Source organism: Acipenser ruthenus, chromosome 8 (genome assembly GCF_902713425.1).
Source record: "Acipenser ruthenus chromosome 8, fAciRut3.2 maternal haplotype, whole genome shotgun sequence".
NCBI lineage: Eukaryota > Metazoa > Chordata > Actinopteri > Acipenseriformes > Acipenseridae > Acipenser > Acipenser ruthenus.
Genome location: NC_081196.1, coordinates 63,951,207 through 63,970,885, shown reverse-complemented (window position 1 = coordinate 63,970,885; position 19,679 = coordinate 63,951,207). Strand labels below are relative to the sequence as shown.

General features: G+C 40.4%; 1 protein-coding gene across 7 annotated transcripts in view; it reads right to left on the bottom strand.

Annotated features, from left to right (window-relative positions):
• Positions 1-287: 287 nt before the first annotated feature.
• The window catches only part of LOC117407294 (gamma-aminobutyric acid receptor subunit beta-3), a 97,405-nt gene continuing 78,013 nt past the window's right edge, over positions 288-19,679 (bottom strand). For 5 of the 7 annotated variants that reach the window (XM_059029475.1, XM_059029481.1, XM_059029480.1 and 2 more), the window contains 3 exons: positions 18,591-18,835; positions 13,850-13,927; positions 288-5,922 (listed from right to left, as the gene is read on the bottom strand). In XM_059029475.1, coding sequence (XP_058885458.1) covers positions 5,575-5,922; positions 13,850-13,927; positions 18,591-18,835 — 671 coding nt within the window. In that variant the 3' untranslated portion in view covers positions 288-5,574. The remainder of the gene's footprint in view (positions 5,923-13,849; positions 13,928-18,590; positions 18,836-19,679) is intronic. The other 2 variants (XM_059029476.1, XM_059029478.1) reach the window with 1 other exon arrangement.

Here is a 19,679-nt window from a genome sequence, read left to right as displayed (position 1 = left end):
TATTCATTCCACTGTGTTACATCAGGATGGATGAGGGTTAGACCTCAGTATCAACACATTCATTCCACTGTGTTACACCAGGATGGATAAGACCATTTGGCTGGTAGGAATAACCACTATGAATATGTACAGATAGTACACAAAGACTGGTTACATAACATGCTTCTAATGAACAACAGACCAAGAGAGAGTGAGACTCAGCAGAAGTGGATGAGATTGATAATGACCATGGAGGCTCTGACAAAGAGCAAACATAAAACAACACAGCTTTGAAAATAAACATGCACATGGTTTATTTAATGAACAGAAAGCAAACCAGGCTGCTTTCTGGAGAAGCACAGTGTTTTGGAAATACAAAGACAAACATCTGCAATAACAGCACAGGCCTGAGAAAAGCAGAATCTCTGGCTAATTAGACCTTTGCAATCTGATTCAGTTGCTATGGTGACTGGATGCAAAATCAGATTTGAAGTGAGAGTAGGACTGTTCAACTGAAAGGGAATCACAGTTAAGAATATTGTCAGTGTCCTCTGGGCCATACATTGGATTTTGGTCTAAATTGGGAGGTGGCTATGGCAAGACCGTGGGTTCATACTTGTGTGATAGACATGTGAAATTACTTTGGGTGTAGAATTGGTGGAGGTTTTGACAAGAGTGCATCTACTAAACTTAGTCATGATTTTGACTATACAAAATCTGCTTACATTAACTGAACTTCAGAGGCCTGAAGACATAAATAAAGACCAAGACAGTTTTTCTCTCCGAGACCCAAGTGTACAAATATTGGTTCAGTGAACATTTTTACAAGCTTCCTGGTTATACCTCCTCCTGTTTCTCCACCTCATTCAAACCTACTGTACCTCTTTGTGCAGCTTGTGCTATGCTATGAGTGTACCTCCTCCTGTCTCTCCACCTCATTCAAACCTACTGTACCTCTCTGTGCAGCCTGTGCCATGCTATACCTCCTCCTGTCTCTCCACCTCATTCAAACCTACTGTACCTCTCTGTGCAGCCTGTGCCATGCTATACCTCCTCCTGTCTCTCCACCTCATTCAAACCTACTGTACCTCTCTGTTCAGCCTGTGCCATGCTATGAGTGTACCTCCTCCTGTCTCTCCACCTCATTCAAACCTACTGTACCTCTCTGTGCAGCCTGTGCCATGCTATGAGTGTACCTCCTCCTGTCTCTCCACCTCATTCAAACCTACTGTACCAGTCCCAAGCTGTGATGCATGCTTATGCCAGATGTCTAACTGATTGCTCACTGAGATACAGTTTGGTTTTTTGCTTGTCGTCCTAGAGAATTACCTTGTAAGGAATGCTCCAGTACTGGTACCCTGAAGAAGGATTATTATTAGCAAAGAATACTAGTAACACGTCCTGGCCCAAAGTATACAACCAAACAAGACTTTTTAAACAATCGTTTATTGCTTTTCTACAGAAAAAGGTATGATGCTCACATGTGAGTTTGGTACAGCGTGTTAACACTTGCAGTCAACCTAAAGGCAGGTCTCTGATCATCTTATCAGTCAAACCTTGTTTACCCAGGTTTGTGAATGCAAGCAGTAACAGAAATACAGATGCCATGATAGAGATTAAACTAAATGTGAAAAAACATTCTTTTGTCTTCTGGGTTTACCTCGAGGTTAACAATGTTTACACCTCTGGTATAAAGTCAGATGTCAAGTAAATGAATCCAGATTGAGAAATATAGTGACAGCCAAAAATGATCAAGTATCTACAACAATGGATACAAATACAGAAGGTACCCAAAGTGACTAGCTGTATGGCTTTCCTTTTGCAGCTTCCTGTAAACATTGCCAATAACTACAAATTAAAATACAAATAGGTGTCCACTTTCTGAAAAAAACCAAAAAAAAACAAGATCTTAGTGATTTGTACAACAAGTAAAGGTCATGGAACATTGTCTGAAAGGACCACAATGCACCTTGGCAACAGAGGGGAAACAATGTGACGTGAGATGTTCTGAATATTGAGTCACTATGCATGTGCTGCCACTATAATGAGTATACCCACATACCCATCAAGGGCTTCAGGTAGAAATCACTGCATACTGTATGGCTGTCCTGTACAACCTCATTCCAGCAATATCTTCTTGTGCTTATGATGATGTGCCCAAGCAGTATCTGTGCTTGCCGATGTTTTTATAAAAACGGGCTGTATATCTAGATAATGAAATGTAATGCTTTAATTCTTCACTCCCCCTCTCTTAAGCCCCTGGTGTACATTGATTGAGTGAACAATAACAAATGAGAAGGTGGCAGTTTATCATCATCTTTAGTATCCTGGTAAGTGGTCAAGCAGTTAACAGTTTATCAGAAACTAAGGAGTTTATTACTGAAAGCACTCAGACATTACATCGGGGTGTGTCACCTTCTCTTTTCTATTGATCTTGCACATGCAGCATTGGCATTGGGCTGACAGGGGCTTGCTGTGAGAACAGATCACAGTATCTCTGAAATGCAATGACTGAACGCCTGAGAAATTTTAAGTTAGCCTCCCAGTAACGTTGTATTTCAAGTAACTTTGCTTTTAAGTGAAAAAAGTAAAGAATTAAATTAAATTAAAAAACGTTGTGTACTCTCAAAACCCGAATCAGAGACAATTTAAAATATATCTTAAAAAAGTTCTTATTGGGTGCTATATCTAGCTGAACCTCTAACATACCTCTATCAATGTTTTCATCAAAGTACAATCTGCACACCTAGGGATTGAAATAATTAATTTTGGAGTAAAGAAATATCTGATATACAGATTTAACAATTCTTCTGTGGCCCAAACATTGAAATAAAAAATGATTATGAATAATATTTTCTCATTACGGATGGACAAAGATGCTGCATATTCTAGATTTCAGTTTAAAGAATTCATTTAAATTTTTAGGAAAAGATTCACAGCACCAGGTAAAACATTTCTTCCTCAGAAAATAAAATAACTTCCTGAGCAGATTTGTCACATCATTTAATGCTCTTTGAAGCTCTGAGGAACAGCTTGAAGCACTCAGTACTTGCTTTAATGCTAAGCTCAGTGAACAAATAAGTATTTTACTTGTGAACATACAGTTCAGTAAATTCAACTTGAAACATTGATTTCAGCACACCAGGACAATGCCACACCTTGAGTGTGCTTCACATGACTCAGAATAGAATTCATTTCCATTATACATCATGGTGGCCTCCTGGCTGTTGGAAAAGGTAACTCAGACTGATCTGGGGAAATCTGACTAAGGGGTAACTGTGAATGACAGTACAGTGAACTGGGGTCTGTCGCCCTTCCCGAACTGAGATGCTAAAACTCCATTTAGGATAAGGACTGCACAGTCAGGTGACAGTGTTTCACAAACACCAATGTTTTGTAACACACCTCTCCCTAGTGGAACATCATTCTCACAAATCTTATCATTTTGTGTTCCAGACTCTGTTTTCCTGCCACCACACGATCACTTCCTGTGCACCAGTATTCGGTCCCCACCTCATGCTCACTGTGACCGGACTCACTATCTGTTGGACAGGAAGTGAATACGTAGTATGGTGGCTGGACCAATCGGTTTACCGTTAGTTAAAAGGATAAGAAAGTCTGGAAAAGAAATCCCCAGCAAAACAATCCAGTGAGGACTTTTTTATTAAGGGTACATGCTTTTAAAACGCCTGCTTGCAACCCCTTAAGCATGGCAAAAGTCTCTTTCCTTTTCCCAAAATTACAATGTCTTATTTATGTATTTATTTATTTAATCTTAAAGAGAATATGCCCTGGTGCTGATTCTACCAGGAAAAACAGGAACTTAAATGAATCATTTCTCACATATCTCAGAAAATAGACTATTGAAAAACAAACAGACAAACAAAAAGTAATGTCAACAGGGTTTTTAAATTATTTACAAGGTCTAAATATATTAACTAATAACAACAACAACAATAATGATAATACTATGATAATAATGATAATAATAAAAACAATATTAATAATATGATAACAATAATATGTATTATAGTATTCATAATTATAAATAATTCAACTACCAACACAGTAACATTTCAAACAAAGCAGATAAATTAATTTGTGAACAGGATTGGAGAGATAGTTAACAAACGGGCAGATGTATTTGTGAGAATGCAGTCGTGTATATTCTGCAGTAATAGAACATGCTACTGTATGGTCATCACTGTTTTATTGAGCACATGCACAATCATTAGCTTGGATGTAGGCTATGAGTATAGAAAGTGCTCGTACTGGACAAAAAAGAAAATTAAGCAAAATGAAAAAAAAAAATGCATTCACAAAAAAAAAACTGACACCATGCTGTCACAATATCGAGCACAAGAGAAGAAAACGATGTCTGGAATATATGTCTGTATATCTTACAAATTAACTACAGTTGAGATGGAGTTTTCTCTTGATAATCCAAATGGCCAAACAAAAAAGCAAGGGTGTTAAAACAGTATAATACATATTAGACATAAATACCCTGAGACAGGGAAACAATTTACTGTCTGAATAAAGATCCAGTAGTCTGTGTTATTAATAGCATCTTAATAAACCAATAATGATACTTCTACTGTTAATAATAAAACTGCACACACATTTACAGTGCTGTTACAAAACCGAATTTGTGAATAAACGTGATTTCTTTTTATCTGTGCCAGAATTATAAGAGGTGTTTAAGACATTTATTAGACCATTCTTCAGGATATATGTTTCCCATGAGGTGTAAGCAAGAATGCACACGGTATTTTACATCAAACGTTCTGCCTCATGGAGACCTGCATACGCCATGTATGTATGTGTGTGTATATATCTATCTATCTATCTATCTATATATATATACAGTATATATATATATATATAGATATACTGTATATATATATATATATATATAGAGAGAGAGAGAGAGAGAGAGAGAGAGAGAGAGAGAGAGAGAGAGAGAGAGATTGCAGTATATATATATATACATATATATATATGTGTGTGTGTGTGTGTGTGTTATAGCACTATTGCATATGCTATTTTGAAAACATGGCTATGTACAACTGAAGGCTTTCATTTGCATAAATATGAGTCGTAATAATCTATAATATGTATAAGACATGGGAAGTCTGATACTGTTATGAAGTGACCTACTCTTAACTGAAAATCCAATCCAAAGCTAGAATTCATTACTTAGGTGTACTTATGGATTACTGGTTAAATACTGCAGTCCTCCCAGTTATAATGCAGCGGTCTAACTTATTTTAATCAACTAATACTGTTACTCTTACTGCCAAGCCTATTTTGGGTATAATGGCAGACAAAAAAATGACTGCTTTTGTGATTCCAGGGCAGTGTATCATGCAAGGGGTCTCAAGACTTATAAATACTCTGAGGGCATCTGTTCATACAACATTGTTATACAAAAGGTTTTTTTATTTTACTTTTTTTTTTTTTTTTACTTTTTTTTGTGAAAGTTTGCAATCTGTTGTAAACCCAGGAGATTGCAAGTATATTTAAAAACAAAAAACAAAACAAAACAAAAAGGTAACACTTTTAACCCCTGGTATAGAGAGTCCAAGCTGTCCCTTAGTTGACATAGTAAAGCCAATAGATGATGTTGAAGAGTGTAAACGCAGCAGGGAACACTATTCTCGACCACCTGTCAATGGCGTTCACATCAGTCAGATCTGGGATTTTGATTTTCAGCTGTGATGACCTTCTCCTCAGACGACTCTTCTTCAGCTGGGCATTCCTGTCCCTGCTGTGATGGGCCGTTGCATCCCGAGGCATGCTCTGTTTCCTGTACTGGATTCCTGAGTTGTCAAAGGCCATTGAGGAATTCCTGGACTCACTAACACTGGTGGTTATCTCATTTCCTGCCACTTCGTTGTGAATCTCCAGACTGGTTAGCAAGATGTTGCCATGAGCGTCCATCTAGGTGGAAAAGTATATCAACATGTTATTGTTTTGTGTTGGTTGTATGATTCATGTATGAAATGGAGCACTTGGAAAATGGTAGGTGTGACAAGTAATGCTTTACCACAAATAATACATCAAATTAAATAAAATGTAATACAAAATAAAATGGCATTGGATTTTGGATTATCCAGCCAGTACATGCAACACTATTCTTTTATTCTTTATCACGTTTCTAAAGTGCATGCCTGTCGAGATTGATCAAGATCCAGTGGGAATTCCACTCATTAGCCAGTCAAGAACATCACCATTGAGGTTATCCCAAGACTGCTTCTCTATCACATGCTTCCAAAGGGTCTAAATGAGAAGGGTATCCATCCAGAAGAAAACAAAATCAAAGGAGAGCCATGCAATGAATACAGAACAACCAAAGGAGAGCTATACAGCTATACAGGACAATCAAAGGAGAGCCATGCAACAAATACAGAACCACAGCTATACAGGACAATCAAAGGAGAGCCATGCAGTGAATACAGAACCACAGCTATACAGGACAATCAAAGGAGAGCCATGCAGTGAATACAGAACCACAGCTATACAGGACAATCAAAGGAGAGCCATGCAGTGAATACAGAACCACAGCTATACAGGACAATCAAAGGAGAGCCATGCAATGAATACAGAACCACAGCTATACAGTGATCCACTGAGGTGGATCTGTAAAGTGTAAGGGCTGCATCTCCCACTCTTTACTACCATTAGCAAAAACGTCCCCAGATCTCGGTGCTATAAAAGTACTTTTGTAAAAAGTTACAAAATGGAGCTTAGGTTTGTGTGGTTGCTGGTGTCTGCAGTGGAGCCATTCAGATCTGTGTTGTCCTCCGGCACTATAGGTCTGGTGGCCTCGATGTGGATCCGCAGTGCGAAAAAAATGACGGATTGGCAGGAACACCTTTCAGAGGACGCGTGTTCCAGTCTCCATTTCCCGAGTCGGTGGGGGTTTGCAGTGGTGATCCGGGATAAAAATAATAATTGGGCATTCCAAATTGGGGAGAAAACTGGGGTAAAAACCATTGGCGACGACTAAATTAAAAAAAAAAAAAGAAGGGGGTCATACTGTGCTTTACTAGCCTACCATGCTGTACATGATTGTAGAGCAGCGTGTGTGCAATGTCAAATGGAATGTAATAGGGTTACTAGCTTTCACTGTTAAGAAGCTTGGGCTCGATCTGGAAACATGTGAAATGCTCGTGACAACGTCTAGCATATAGTATGTTTGGAGAGCCAGCATCATTTTAAACACAATTCATTCTTTACAGATAGAGCCCCGTGAAATTATTTATATTTTTATAATCTTATTTTTATTTTTCACAAATTTCGTTTTATTTAGTTTTATTACAGATACACATTAATAAAACAACTCAAATAGATGTATACCAATAATAGTAAAGTATAAATCATGTTTTAACTACATACATATTTTTTTTTAAACATTTTCTGCCTGTTTTTTTAAATAAACAGACCTCGCACAGAAAAATGATTTAGTTACCATAATTTCACGGTAACGTACAGTCCCCCACTCTTTTTAATTAACTGCCTATTTACAGTAAATACTGCCCATGATCTCTATACAAATACAATAAGATAAAATAATATATGTATATATATATATATATATATATATATATATATATATATATATATATATATATATATATATATATATATATACAGTGCCTTGCAAAAGTATTCAGACCCCCTGACCAATTCTCTCATATTACTGAATTACAAATGGTACATTGAAATTTCATTCTGTTTGATATTTTATTTTAAAACACTGAAACTCAAAATCAATTATTGTAAGGTGACACTGGTTTTATGTTGGGAAATATTTTTAAGAAAAATAAAAACCTGAAATATCTTGCTTGCATAAGTATTCAACCCCCACACATTAATATTTGGTAGAGCCACCTTTCGCTGCAATAACAGCTTTAAGTCTTTTGGGGTAAGTATGTACCAGCTTTGCACACAGTGTCGGAGTGATTTTGGCCCATTCTTCTTGGCTGATTTGCTCCAGGTTATTCAGGTTGGTTGGATGACCCTTGTGGACCGCAATTTTCAAATAGTGCCACAGATTCTCAATGGGATTGAGATCAGGACTTTGACTGGGCCACTGTAGGACATTCACCTTTTTGTTCTTGAGCCACTCCAATGTTGCTTTGGCCTTGTGCTTGGGATCATTGTCCTGCTGAAAGGTGAATTTCCTCCCAAGCTTCAGTTTTTTAGCGGACTGAAGCAGGTTCTCTTGCAGTATTTCCCTGTATTTTGCTCCATCCATTCTTCCTTCAATTTTAACAAGATGCCCAGTCCCTGCTGCTGAGAAGCATCCCCACAGCATGATGCTGCCACCACCATACTTCACTGTAGGGATGGTGTGTCTTGAGGCATGGGCAGTGTTAGGTTTGCGCCACACATAGCGCTTTGAGTTTTGGCCAAAAAGCTCTATCTTGGTCTCATCTGACCACAAAACCTTTTCCCACATCGCAGCTTGGTCACTCTCATGCTTTCTGGCAAACTCCAGACGTGCTTTCAGATGGTACTTTTTGAGTAATGGCTTCTTTCTTGCCACCCTCCCATACAGGCCAGCGTTATGGAGAGCTCTTGATATGGTTGACTGGTGCACCATTACTCCACTCCCAGCCACTGAACTCTGTAGCTCCTTCAAAGTGATTGTTGGCGTCTCTGTGGTTTCTCTCACAAGTCTCCTTCTTGTTTGAGCGCTGAGTTTTGAGGGACGGCCTTTTCTTGGCAGTGCCTGGGTGGTGTGATGCAGCTTCCACTTCCTGATTATTGATCCAACTGTGCTCACTGGGATATCCAAACACTTGGATATTATTTTGTACCCTTTCCCTAATGTATGCATTTGTATTACTTTATCTCTAACTTCTGTAGAATGCTCTTTGGTCTTCATTTTCCTTCAGATTCACAACCTGACCAATGATCCTTCAACAGAGGGGTTTTTATCCAGCAAATGTGACAGCAACTTTAATGGTTCACAGGTGGAGGACAATGGTAAGGTAATTGTGTCCTCGTTAGGGCAATTTCTTTCATCAATGTAAACTGGGAGCTTCCACAGCACAGGGGTTGAATACTTATGCAAGCAAGATATTTCAGTTTTTTTATTTTTCTTAAAAATATTTCCCAACATAAAACCAATGTCACCTTACAATAATTGATTTTGAGTTTCAGTGTTTTAAAATAAAATATCAAACAGGACGAAATTTCAATGTACCATTTGCAATTCAGTAATATGAGAGAATTGGTCAGGGGTCTGAATACTTTTGCAAGGCACTGTGTGTGTGTATATATATATATATATATATATATATATATATATATATATATATAAATATATTTACACTGCCTTACTATTGTGGAGCTGTCAAAATAATTGCACATACTGCAATCTACCCATTAAAAATGATAGGAATTGTATTTTAAGCTTGGGGAGGCATACAAGTAACGTATATAACAGTATACAAGAATGGGGTTTCTCAGTATTTAAACACGAAGCAAAACAGGAATCACAGCAAGATCCCTTAAACCACAGCTCTTCAGAAACTGGAAAGCGGGTGTGCACATTGTTAAAACAGGAATCACAGCAAGATCCTCTTAAACCACAGCTCTTCAGAAACTGGAAAGCGGGTGTGCACATTGTTAAAGCAGGAATCACAGCAAGATCCTCTTAAACCACAGCTCTTCAGAAACTGGAAAGCGGGTGTGCACATTGTTAAAACAGGAATCACAGCAAGATCCTCTTAAACCACAGCTCTTCAGAAACTGGAAAGCGGGTGTGCACATTGTTAAAACAGGAATCACAGCAGGATCCTCTTAAACCACTGCTCTTCAGAAACTGGAAAGCGGGTGTGCACATTGTTAAAACAGGAATCACAGCAAGATCCTCTTAAACCACAGCTCTTCAGAAACTGGAAAGCGGGTGTGCACATTGTTAAAACAGGAATCACAGCAAGATCCTCTTAAACCACAGCTCTTCAGAAACTGGAAAGCGGGTGTGCACATTGTTAAAACAGGAATCACAGCAAGATCCTCTTAAACCACAGCTCTTCAGAAACTGGAAAGCGGGTGTGCACATTGTTAAAACAGGAATCACAGCAAGATCCTCTTAAACCACAGCTCTTCAGAAACTGGAAAGCGGGTGTGCACATTGTTAAAACAGGAATCACAGCAAGATCCTCTTAAACCACAGCTCTTCAGAAACTGGAAAGCGGGTGTGCACATTGTTAAAACAGGAATCACAGCAAGATCCTCTTAAACCACAGCTCTTCAGAAACTGGAAAGCGGGTGTGCACATTGTTAAAACAGGAATCACAGCAAGATCCTCTTAAACCACAGCTCTTCAGAAACTGGAAAGCGGGTGTGCACATTGTTAAAGCAGGAATCACAGCAAGATCCTCTTAAACCACAGCTCTTCAGAAACTGGAAAGCGGGTGTGCACATTGTTAAAACAGGAATCACAGCAAGATCCTCTTAAACCACAGCTCTTCAGAAACTGGAAAGCGGGTGTGCACATTGTTAAAACAGGAATCACAGCAAGATCCTCTTAAACCACAGCTCTTCAGAAACTGGAAAGCGGGTTTGCTTGGTTGTTTTCTTTGTTTTCTTTGTACAGGGCACTGACTGCTTCAATTGCAAATGCCACCTGAAAATTGCTCATATGCTGTAAAAGGTAGCAGGGAATAAGCTTTACATAAATACACAATTTAAGAGAGAACCATTTCCCAAATGCCCTGCATTTTTCAATAAGGCTGGCATATACAATGTATGTGTTTTTCTGGTTTTGTTTATTTCTCTTGGAGGATTTGGAAGCTGGGGATGCTCAAAGACAGGCATTTGAGAATGGAGATGCCATTTGTTTAAATGTCATATTTAATGGTGTTGACCTATCCACAACTAGCAGTACTGTGAAGAAAAGCACTGAGGCGTACTTCTTACCAAACAACAGAAAATAAAACAGTATGTCCGCTCATTTTGTAAATAGGTCATCTGTTATCATAGCATTGACTATATGAGGCAATTCTAGGCATCTTATACATTCATGAAAGATATACAAATTATTTTAGTTGGGGAAAACCGAGCATCAAAATAATATATATTACACATAGCTCAAGAGTTCTGGTACCTTTGAATGAAAAAAAGAAGTAAACAGAAAACAACCACAAACCTGTATGAAACAAAATAGAACCCTGTGCACACAAGCACAGAGAGGAGAATCACATGACCTGGATTACACATTAATGACGGCACAATTGGTGGAATTAGACTTCAAAAAGATGAGAACAGCATCTTTGAAATGTATGAAATGGATAGAATGGATTCATTTTCAGAGATGGTGTGATATGAGCCTTCCTCAGGGAATGTTGACAGTGAGCAGGGATTGGAGGAGGACTCTTCCTCAGGGAATGTTGACAGTGAGCAGGGATTGGAGGAGGACTCTTCATCGGGGAATGTTGACAGTGAGCAGGGATTGGGGGAGGACTCTTCCTCAGGGAATGTTGACAGTGAGCAGGGATTGGGAGAGGACTCTTCATCGGGGAATGTTGACAGTGAGCAGGGATTGGGGGAGGACTCTTCCTCAGGGAATGTTGACAGTGAGCAGGGATTGGAGGAGGACTCTTCCTCAGGGAATGTTGACAGTGAGCAGGGATTGGGGGAGGACTCTTCATCGGGGAATGTTGACAGTGAGCAGGGATTGGGGGAGGACTCTTCATCGGGGAATGTTGACAGTGAGCAGGGATTGGAGGAGGACTCTTCCTCAGGGAATGTTGACAGTGAGCAGGGATTGGGGGAGGACTCTTCATCGGGGAATGTTGACAGTGAGCAGGGATTGGAGGAGGACTCTTCCTCAGGGAATGTTGACAGTGAGCAGGGATTGGTGGAGGACTCTTCCTCAGGGAATGTTGACAGTGAGCAGGGATTGGTGGAGGACTCTTCCTCGGGGAATGTTGACAGTGAGCAGGGATTGGAGGAGGACTCTTCATCGGGGAATGTTGACAGTGAGCAGGGATTGGAGGAGGACTCTTCCTCAGGGAATGTTGACAGTGAGCAGGGATTGGTGGAGGACTCTTCCTCAGGGAATGTTGACAGTGAGCAGGGATTGGTGGAGGACTCTTCCTCGGGGAATGTTGACAGTGAGCAGGGATTGGAGGAGGACTCTTCCTCAGGGAATGTTGACAGTGAGCAGGGATTGGGGGAGGACTCTTCATCGGGGAATGTTGACAGTGAGCAGGGATTGGAGGAGGACTCTTCCTCAGGGAATGTTGACAGTGAGCAGGGATTGGTGGAGGACTCTTCCTCAGGGAATGTTGATAGTGAGCAGGGATTGGTGGAGGACTCTTCCTCAGGGAATGTTGACAGTGAGCAGGGATTGGGGGAGGACTCTTCATCGGGGAATGTTGACAGTGAGCAGGGATTGGAGGAGGACTCTTCCTCAGGGAATGTTGACAGTGAGCAGGGATTGGTGGAGGACTCTTCCTCAGGGAATGTTGACAGTGAGCAGGGATTGGTGGAGGACTCTTCCTCGGGGAATGTTGACAGTGAGCAGGGATTGGAGGAGGACTCTTCATCGGGGAATGTTGACAGTGAGCAGGGATTGGGGGAGGACTCTTCCTCAGGGAATGTTGACAGTGAGCAGGGATTGGGGGAGGACTCTTCATCGGGGAATGTTGACAGTGAGCAGGGATTGGAGGAGGACTCTTCCTCAGGGAATGTTGACAGTGAGCAGGGATTGGGGGAGGACTCTTCATCGGGGAATGTTGACAGTGAGCAGGGATTGGGGGAGGACTCTTCCTCAGGGAATGTTGACAGTGAGCAGGGATTGGGGGAGGACTCTTCATCGGGGAATGTTGACAGTGAGCAGGGATTGGGGGAGGACTCTTCCTCAGGGAATGTTGACAGTGAGCAGGGATTGGAGGAGGACTCTTCCTCAGGGAATGTTGACAGTGAGCAGGGATTGGGGGAGGACTCTTCCTCAGGGAATGTTGACAGTGAGCAGGGATTGGGGGAGGACTCTTCCTCAGGGAATGTTGACAGTGAGCAGGGATTGGGGGAGGACTCTTCCTCAGGGAATGTTGACAGTGAGCAGGGATTGGAGGAGGACTCTTCATCGGGGAATGTTGACAGTGAGCAGGGATTGGAGGAGGACTCTTCCTCAGGGAATGTTGACAGTGAGCAGGGATTGGAGGAGGACTCTTCCTCAGGGAATGTTGACAGTGAGCAGGGATTGGGGGAGGACTCTTCCTCAGGGAATGTTGACAGTGAGCAGGGATTGGAGGAGGACTCTTCCTCAGGGAATGTTGACAGTGAGCAGGGATTGGGGGAGGACTCTTCATCGGGGAATGTTGACAGTGAGCAGGGATTGGGGGAGGACTCTTCCTCAGGGAATGTTGACAGTGAGCAGGGATTGGGGGAGGACTCTTCATCGGGGAATGTTGACAGTGAGCAGGGATTGGGGGAGGACTCTTCCTCAGGGAATGTTGACAGTGAGCAGGGATTGGAGGAGGACTCTTCCTCAGGGAATGTTGACAGTGAGCAGGGATTGGGGGAGGACTCTTCCTCAGGGAATGTTGACAGTGAGCAGGGATTGGGGGAGGACTCTTCCTCAGGGAATGTTGACAGTGAGCAGGGATTGGGGGAGGACTCTTCCTCAGGGAATGTTGACAGTGAGCAGGGATTGGAGGAGGACTCTTCATCGGGGAATGTTGACAGTGAGCAGGGATTGGAGGAGGACTCTTCCTCAGGGAATGTTGACAGTGAGCAGGGATTGGAGGAGGACTCTTCCTCAGGGAATGTTGACAGTGAGCAGGGATTGGGGGAGGACTCTTCCTCAGGGAATGTTGACAGAGGAACAGTCATCGCACACACTCACCGCACACGAGTGTCGATGCCCTTGCACCTGATTGGACTGTTTTACGGATGGTTTGCAATTGCCTCCTTCCAGAACAGACTATAGTAAAAAACAAACAAACAAAGAACAAAACTCTTCATCTGCATTCCCATTCTATCTATCTATCTGTCTTTCTGTCTGTCTATAGGTAACACTTTACATTAAGTTTCTCTAATGACTGTGTATTTACATAGTAGTTATATATGTAAATACATGTGTACTTACACACAATTACAATGTTATTATGCATAGTTACAATGTACTTAACATATACATCTTTTACCACGATATACGTAAGCACACGATTGTATCAGAAACGGATTAGGATTAGAGAGGTGAGGGATAGGTTCAGAGTTAGGTTTAGAGTTAGGGTTAGGGTTAGGAATAGGGGAAGGTGTTAAGTACATTAATTATATGTAAGTACACATGCATTTACTAAGTAACTGCTAGGTAAACACACAGTAATTAGAGACAGTTCATGTAAAGTGTTCTCTAGATATATAAGATTCACGTGCATATTGGCTGGAATAAGGCTGTTCCTGAGATATCACACATTGATTAGAGGAATCCTAGATTAATGTAGTTCATATGTAAGTGTGTTTGAATATGTCCCTGTGTTCTGAGCAGCAACTCTAAATACACCTGCTCTTTAACTCTATATGAATATGTCCCTGTGTTCTGAGCAGTGCCTCTAAATACACCTGCTCTTTTACTCTACATGAATATGTCCCTGTGTTCTGAGCAGCTCCTCTAAATACACCTGCTCTTTAACTCTATATGAATATGTCCCTGTGTTCTGAGCAGCTCCTCTAAATACACCTGCTCTTTAACTCTATATGAATATGTCCCTGTGTTCTGAGCAGCTCCTCTAACTACACCTGCTCTTTAACTCTATATGAATATGTCCCTGTGTTCTGAGCAGCTCCTCTAAATACACCTGCTCTTTAACTCTATATGAATATGTCCCTGTGTTCTGAGCAGCTCCTCTAAATACACCTGCTCTTTAACTCTATATGAATATGTCCCTGTGTTCTGAGCAGCTCCTCTACATACACCTGCTCTTTAACTCTATATGAATATGTCCATGTGTTCTGAGCAGTGCCTCTAAATACACCTGCTCTTTTACTCTACATGAATATGTCCCTGTGTTCTGAGCAGCTCCTCTAAATACACCTGCTCTTTAACTCTATATGAATATGTCCCTGTGTTCTGAGCAGCTCCTCTAAATACACCTGCTCTTTAACTCTATATGAATATGTCCCTGTGTTCTGAGCAGCTCCTCTAACTACACCTGCTCTTTAACTCTATATGAATATGTCCCTGTGTTCTGAGCAGCTCCTCTAACTACACCTGCTCTTTAACTCTATATGAATATGTCCCTGTGTTCTGAGCAGCTCCTCTAACTACACATGCTCTTTAACTCTATATGAATATGGTGTTTTCTCCAAAGGTGATTTAAATACTATAAAGATGCAATGAAATATGATCTGTGAAAGAGCAGCTTTGTTATTTTTATGACAGCAGTATTAAGATCTGCCGCTGTTGATGTATATCATTAAAATAGACTGCAGTGTGATTAACAGAATTCAAATGCAGGCCAGAATGTACATGTAACTACATTACCTACACAAGGAAAACATTTCAACAGGATCCTCGTTAATAATCCCATCAACATGTTACCTCATTATCACCAGGGTGGCACTGACCCAATGAACCTTCACTAGCAAGCACCAGGGTGGCACTGACCCAATGAACCTTCACTAGCAAGCACCAGGGTGGCACTGACCCAATGAACCTTCACTAGCAAGCACCAGGGTGGCACTGACCCAATGAACCTTCACTAGCAAGCACCAGGGTGGCACTGACCCAATGACACCTTCACTAGCAAGCACCAGGGTGGCACTGACCCAATGACACCTTCACTAGCAAGCATTAGGGTGGCACTGACCCAATGACACCTTCACTAGCAAGCACTAGGGTGGCACTGACCCAATGACACCTTCACTAACAAGCACCAGGGTGGCACTGACCCAATGACACCTTCACTAGCAAGCACCAGGGTGGCACTGACCCAATGACACCTTCACTAGCAAGCACCAGGGTGGCACTGACCCAATGTGAGAAGTCTAAAATGCGTTTAAATTGTTAAGGAAGCTGGGGGTGAAGTATGTTCTCCAGAATGGCCCATTGAGACAGGCTACTTGTGAAATCCAAGTTATTAATGGTCTTGGATACTAAAGAACCTGGACATCAGCACTCAAACCAACTGTCTTGCCCATTGTGACTGAAAATAACTTGCAACAGCATATTACAGAATACTGTCGATCTGTCAACCCATTTGCATAAAACATTATAGTCATGTGAGAGTGTGGGCTTCAGATGCAGGAGATCTGGTTTGAACAGTACAACTCCTTTATAAGATGTTCAATTAAAAACAGGCCTATAGCATCCCTTTATTAAAGTACAGTTCTAATATGCTTTGTGGAGCTCACGACAATATCACCAATATTCATTATGACAGCTGTTAGTCAAAAAGCAGTATGCTTTTCTCCAGAATAAAACAGACAATATTGTCAAAGCTGTGACCCGTTTGGCTGCCATCGCTGTCATACACCCACTTCATCTCTGTCCACCTTAAAAGTTCTGCAATTAAAATGGCTTTGGACAACATACACTTATGTTTATAGATTTTGAATAATGACCATTATTATAATAAACACAATAAAAAGTTAAACTGTATTCTATAATTCAGCTGTTTTTACATGACGTATTGTATTAATTTAATTAAAAATATTTGTGTCAAGTACAAAGCCAAATCTCATAAATCTGCAAATGCAGACACTTTAATTATAATTGCAGCATGACTTACTGTGCCGCATGTATTTTATTTATCGTTGAACTCGCTACAGACAAGGCCAATAAATCACATACTCCAATAGTCTGCATTATTTTTTCTAGATACCCTTTCAACAGTCTATTATAGAGCTTGCACATGATTAAATAATGCCACACTCTTCACCAGCGGTTCTTTAGCATTCACTATGAACACCAGGTCTTTGTGTTTGGAAAGAAAAGCAAGTATTAGGATTTTAAAGCATGAGGAAGCTGAGAATTAAAACTTCATAGAAGTCTAGTGTTTTGGAAATGCATGAATGCTTTGGCATGTAAGATAAAAACATGTGGACTGCTCTTGACTGTGAACCTGGAGCCATGGTGTCACCTGGTTTGAGAAGGTGTGTTTGCAGAACCTTTGTTGGTGTCACGAAGCTTTCACTGGATTATTTTAGCAGCAGTGGCTAATGCACCACACCTGAACGTATTTAATCAATTCCACTTGAGCAGCTGACACCTTTCAGTAACTGCCTTCATCAGCACACAGCGTTACAGCACATCTCATTAGCCTGTATAAAATGGCAAGAATAGAGGGAGCTGTCTCATTGGCTAACAAGTCTTCCAACCTGTGCAGACGCCACCATACCAGCACAGCCTGGAACTGTTAGAACTGTTAGAACTGTTATAACCCTAGCCCTTTTCTGATACATTGAGTACATTGCATCTGTGCATAAAAACACTAATTATGTGTAAGTACACATGTATTCACGAAGTAACTGCCATGTAAATGCACAGTAATTAGAGACACTTCATGTAAAGTGTTACCTGAAATAATATGGTATTTTTTCATATAAGAAGCTGTTTATTATTTCTGGTCTGTATTTGTATAGTGCTAGAGTTCTAGTCTGTATTTGTATAGTGCTAGAGTTCTAGTCTGTATTTGTATAGTGCCAGAGTTCTAGTCTGTATTTGTATAGTGCTAGAGTTCTAGTCTGTATTTGTATAGTGCTAGAGTTCTAGTCTGTATTTGTATAGTGCTAGAGTTCTAGTCTGTATTTGTATAGTGCTAGAGTTCTAGTCTGTATTTGTATAGTGCCAGAGTTCTAGTCTGTATTTGTATAGTGCCAGAGTTCTAGTCTGTATTTGTATAGTGCCAGAGTTCTAGTCTGTATTTGTATAGTGCTAGAGTTCTAGTCTGTATTTGTATAGTGCCAGAGTTCTAGTCTGTATTTGTATAGTGCTAGAGTTCTAGTCTGTATTTGTATAGTGCCAGAGTTCTAGTCTGTATTTGTATAGTGCTAGAGTTCTAGTCTGTATTTGTATAGTGCTAGAGTTCTAGTCTGTATTTGTATAGTGCTAGAGTTCTAGTCTGTATTTGTATAGTGCTAGAGTTCTAGTCTGTATTTGTATAGTGCCAGTGTTCTAGTCTGTATTTGTATAGTGCCAGAGTTCTAGTCTGTATTTGTATAGTGCCAGAGTTCTAGTCTGTATTTGTATAGTGCTAGAGTTCTAGTCTGTATTTGTATAGTGCTAGAGTTCTAGTCTGTATTTGTATAGTGCCAGTGTTCTAGTCTGTATTTGTATAGTGCCAGAGTTCTAGTCTGTATTTGTATAGTGCTAGAGTTCTAGTCTGTATTTGTATAGTGCCAGAGTTCTAGTCTGTATTTGTATAGTGCTAGAGTTCTAGTCTGTATTTGTATAGTGCCAGAGTTCTAGTCTGTATTTGTATAGTGCTAGAGTTCTAGTCTGTATTTGTATAGTGCTAGAGTTCTAGTCTGTATTTGTATAGTGCTAGAGTTCTAGTCTGTATTTGTATAGTGCTAGAGTTCTAGTCTGTATTTGTATAGTGCTACACTTGTATTCTAAGGCACAGAACAGAACACACTCTTACCTTGTTGCCTTCATATTTGGACCGGTCATTGTTGGCCTTTTCTATCTTCTCTGCAAGTTTCTTCTGCAACTGTGGGCCTCTTCCAAAAAAGATGTAGTTCACGAAAGCGTACTCCAGTAATGCCAAGAAGACGAAGACGAAGCAGCCCATCAGATACATATCTATGGCTTTAACGTAGGGGATCTTGGGCAGAGTCTCTCTGAGGTGAGTGTTGATTGTTGTCATTGTGAGCACAGTTGTAATTCCTAGAAAACAAGCATTGCAGTCGGTCAACAGCCTTTTCATCATCATACATGTATGAACTCAATAAGCAACCTCTGTGTGAGATTAAACATTTAACACACACACACACACACACTGACATTGACACAATATCTCTTTGCTCACATATATATATATATATATATATATATATATATATATATATATATATATATATATATATATATATATATATATATATGAGCAAAGAGATATCTAAAGAGTGAGGCATTCTTAAGTTGAGTAAAAACAATGGGTACATTAATCATTTTTTTTCAATACAGTAATAATAAAGTGCTTTCCTCACAAATGAAAAAGAAACAATGTAATGTATTGTGTCTGGTATTTCTTTATTTTAGATTTGACTTGTACGGATAAGTCTTTTAAATAAACATAGAAAGTTTACAAACGAGAGGAGGCCATTCAGCCCATCTTGCTCGTTTGGTTGTTAGCAGCTTATTGATCCCAGAATCACATCAAGCAGCTTCTTGACGGATCCCAGGGTGTCAGCTTCAACAACATTACATTACTTCAAACTACACACATTACTTTGACCTCAGTAGCTTTAACATGTCTGTAACACAAGGAACCACATGCCAACACTGAAAAGACGCCACACAGGACCTTAACCTGAAATAAAGAACACACTCAGTTACCCCACATTGCTGGCTCTGTGTTCTGAACACACTCAGTTACCCCACATTGCTGGCTCTGTGTTCTGGTAATCTGGTGTCCCTAATAAGGTTGAACTCAAAATCATTTTAATGTATCCGTTTCACAGAATCTTGTTTTGAACATCAAGCGGCAACTTTTCAAGATCGCTTGCAT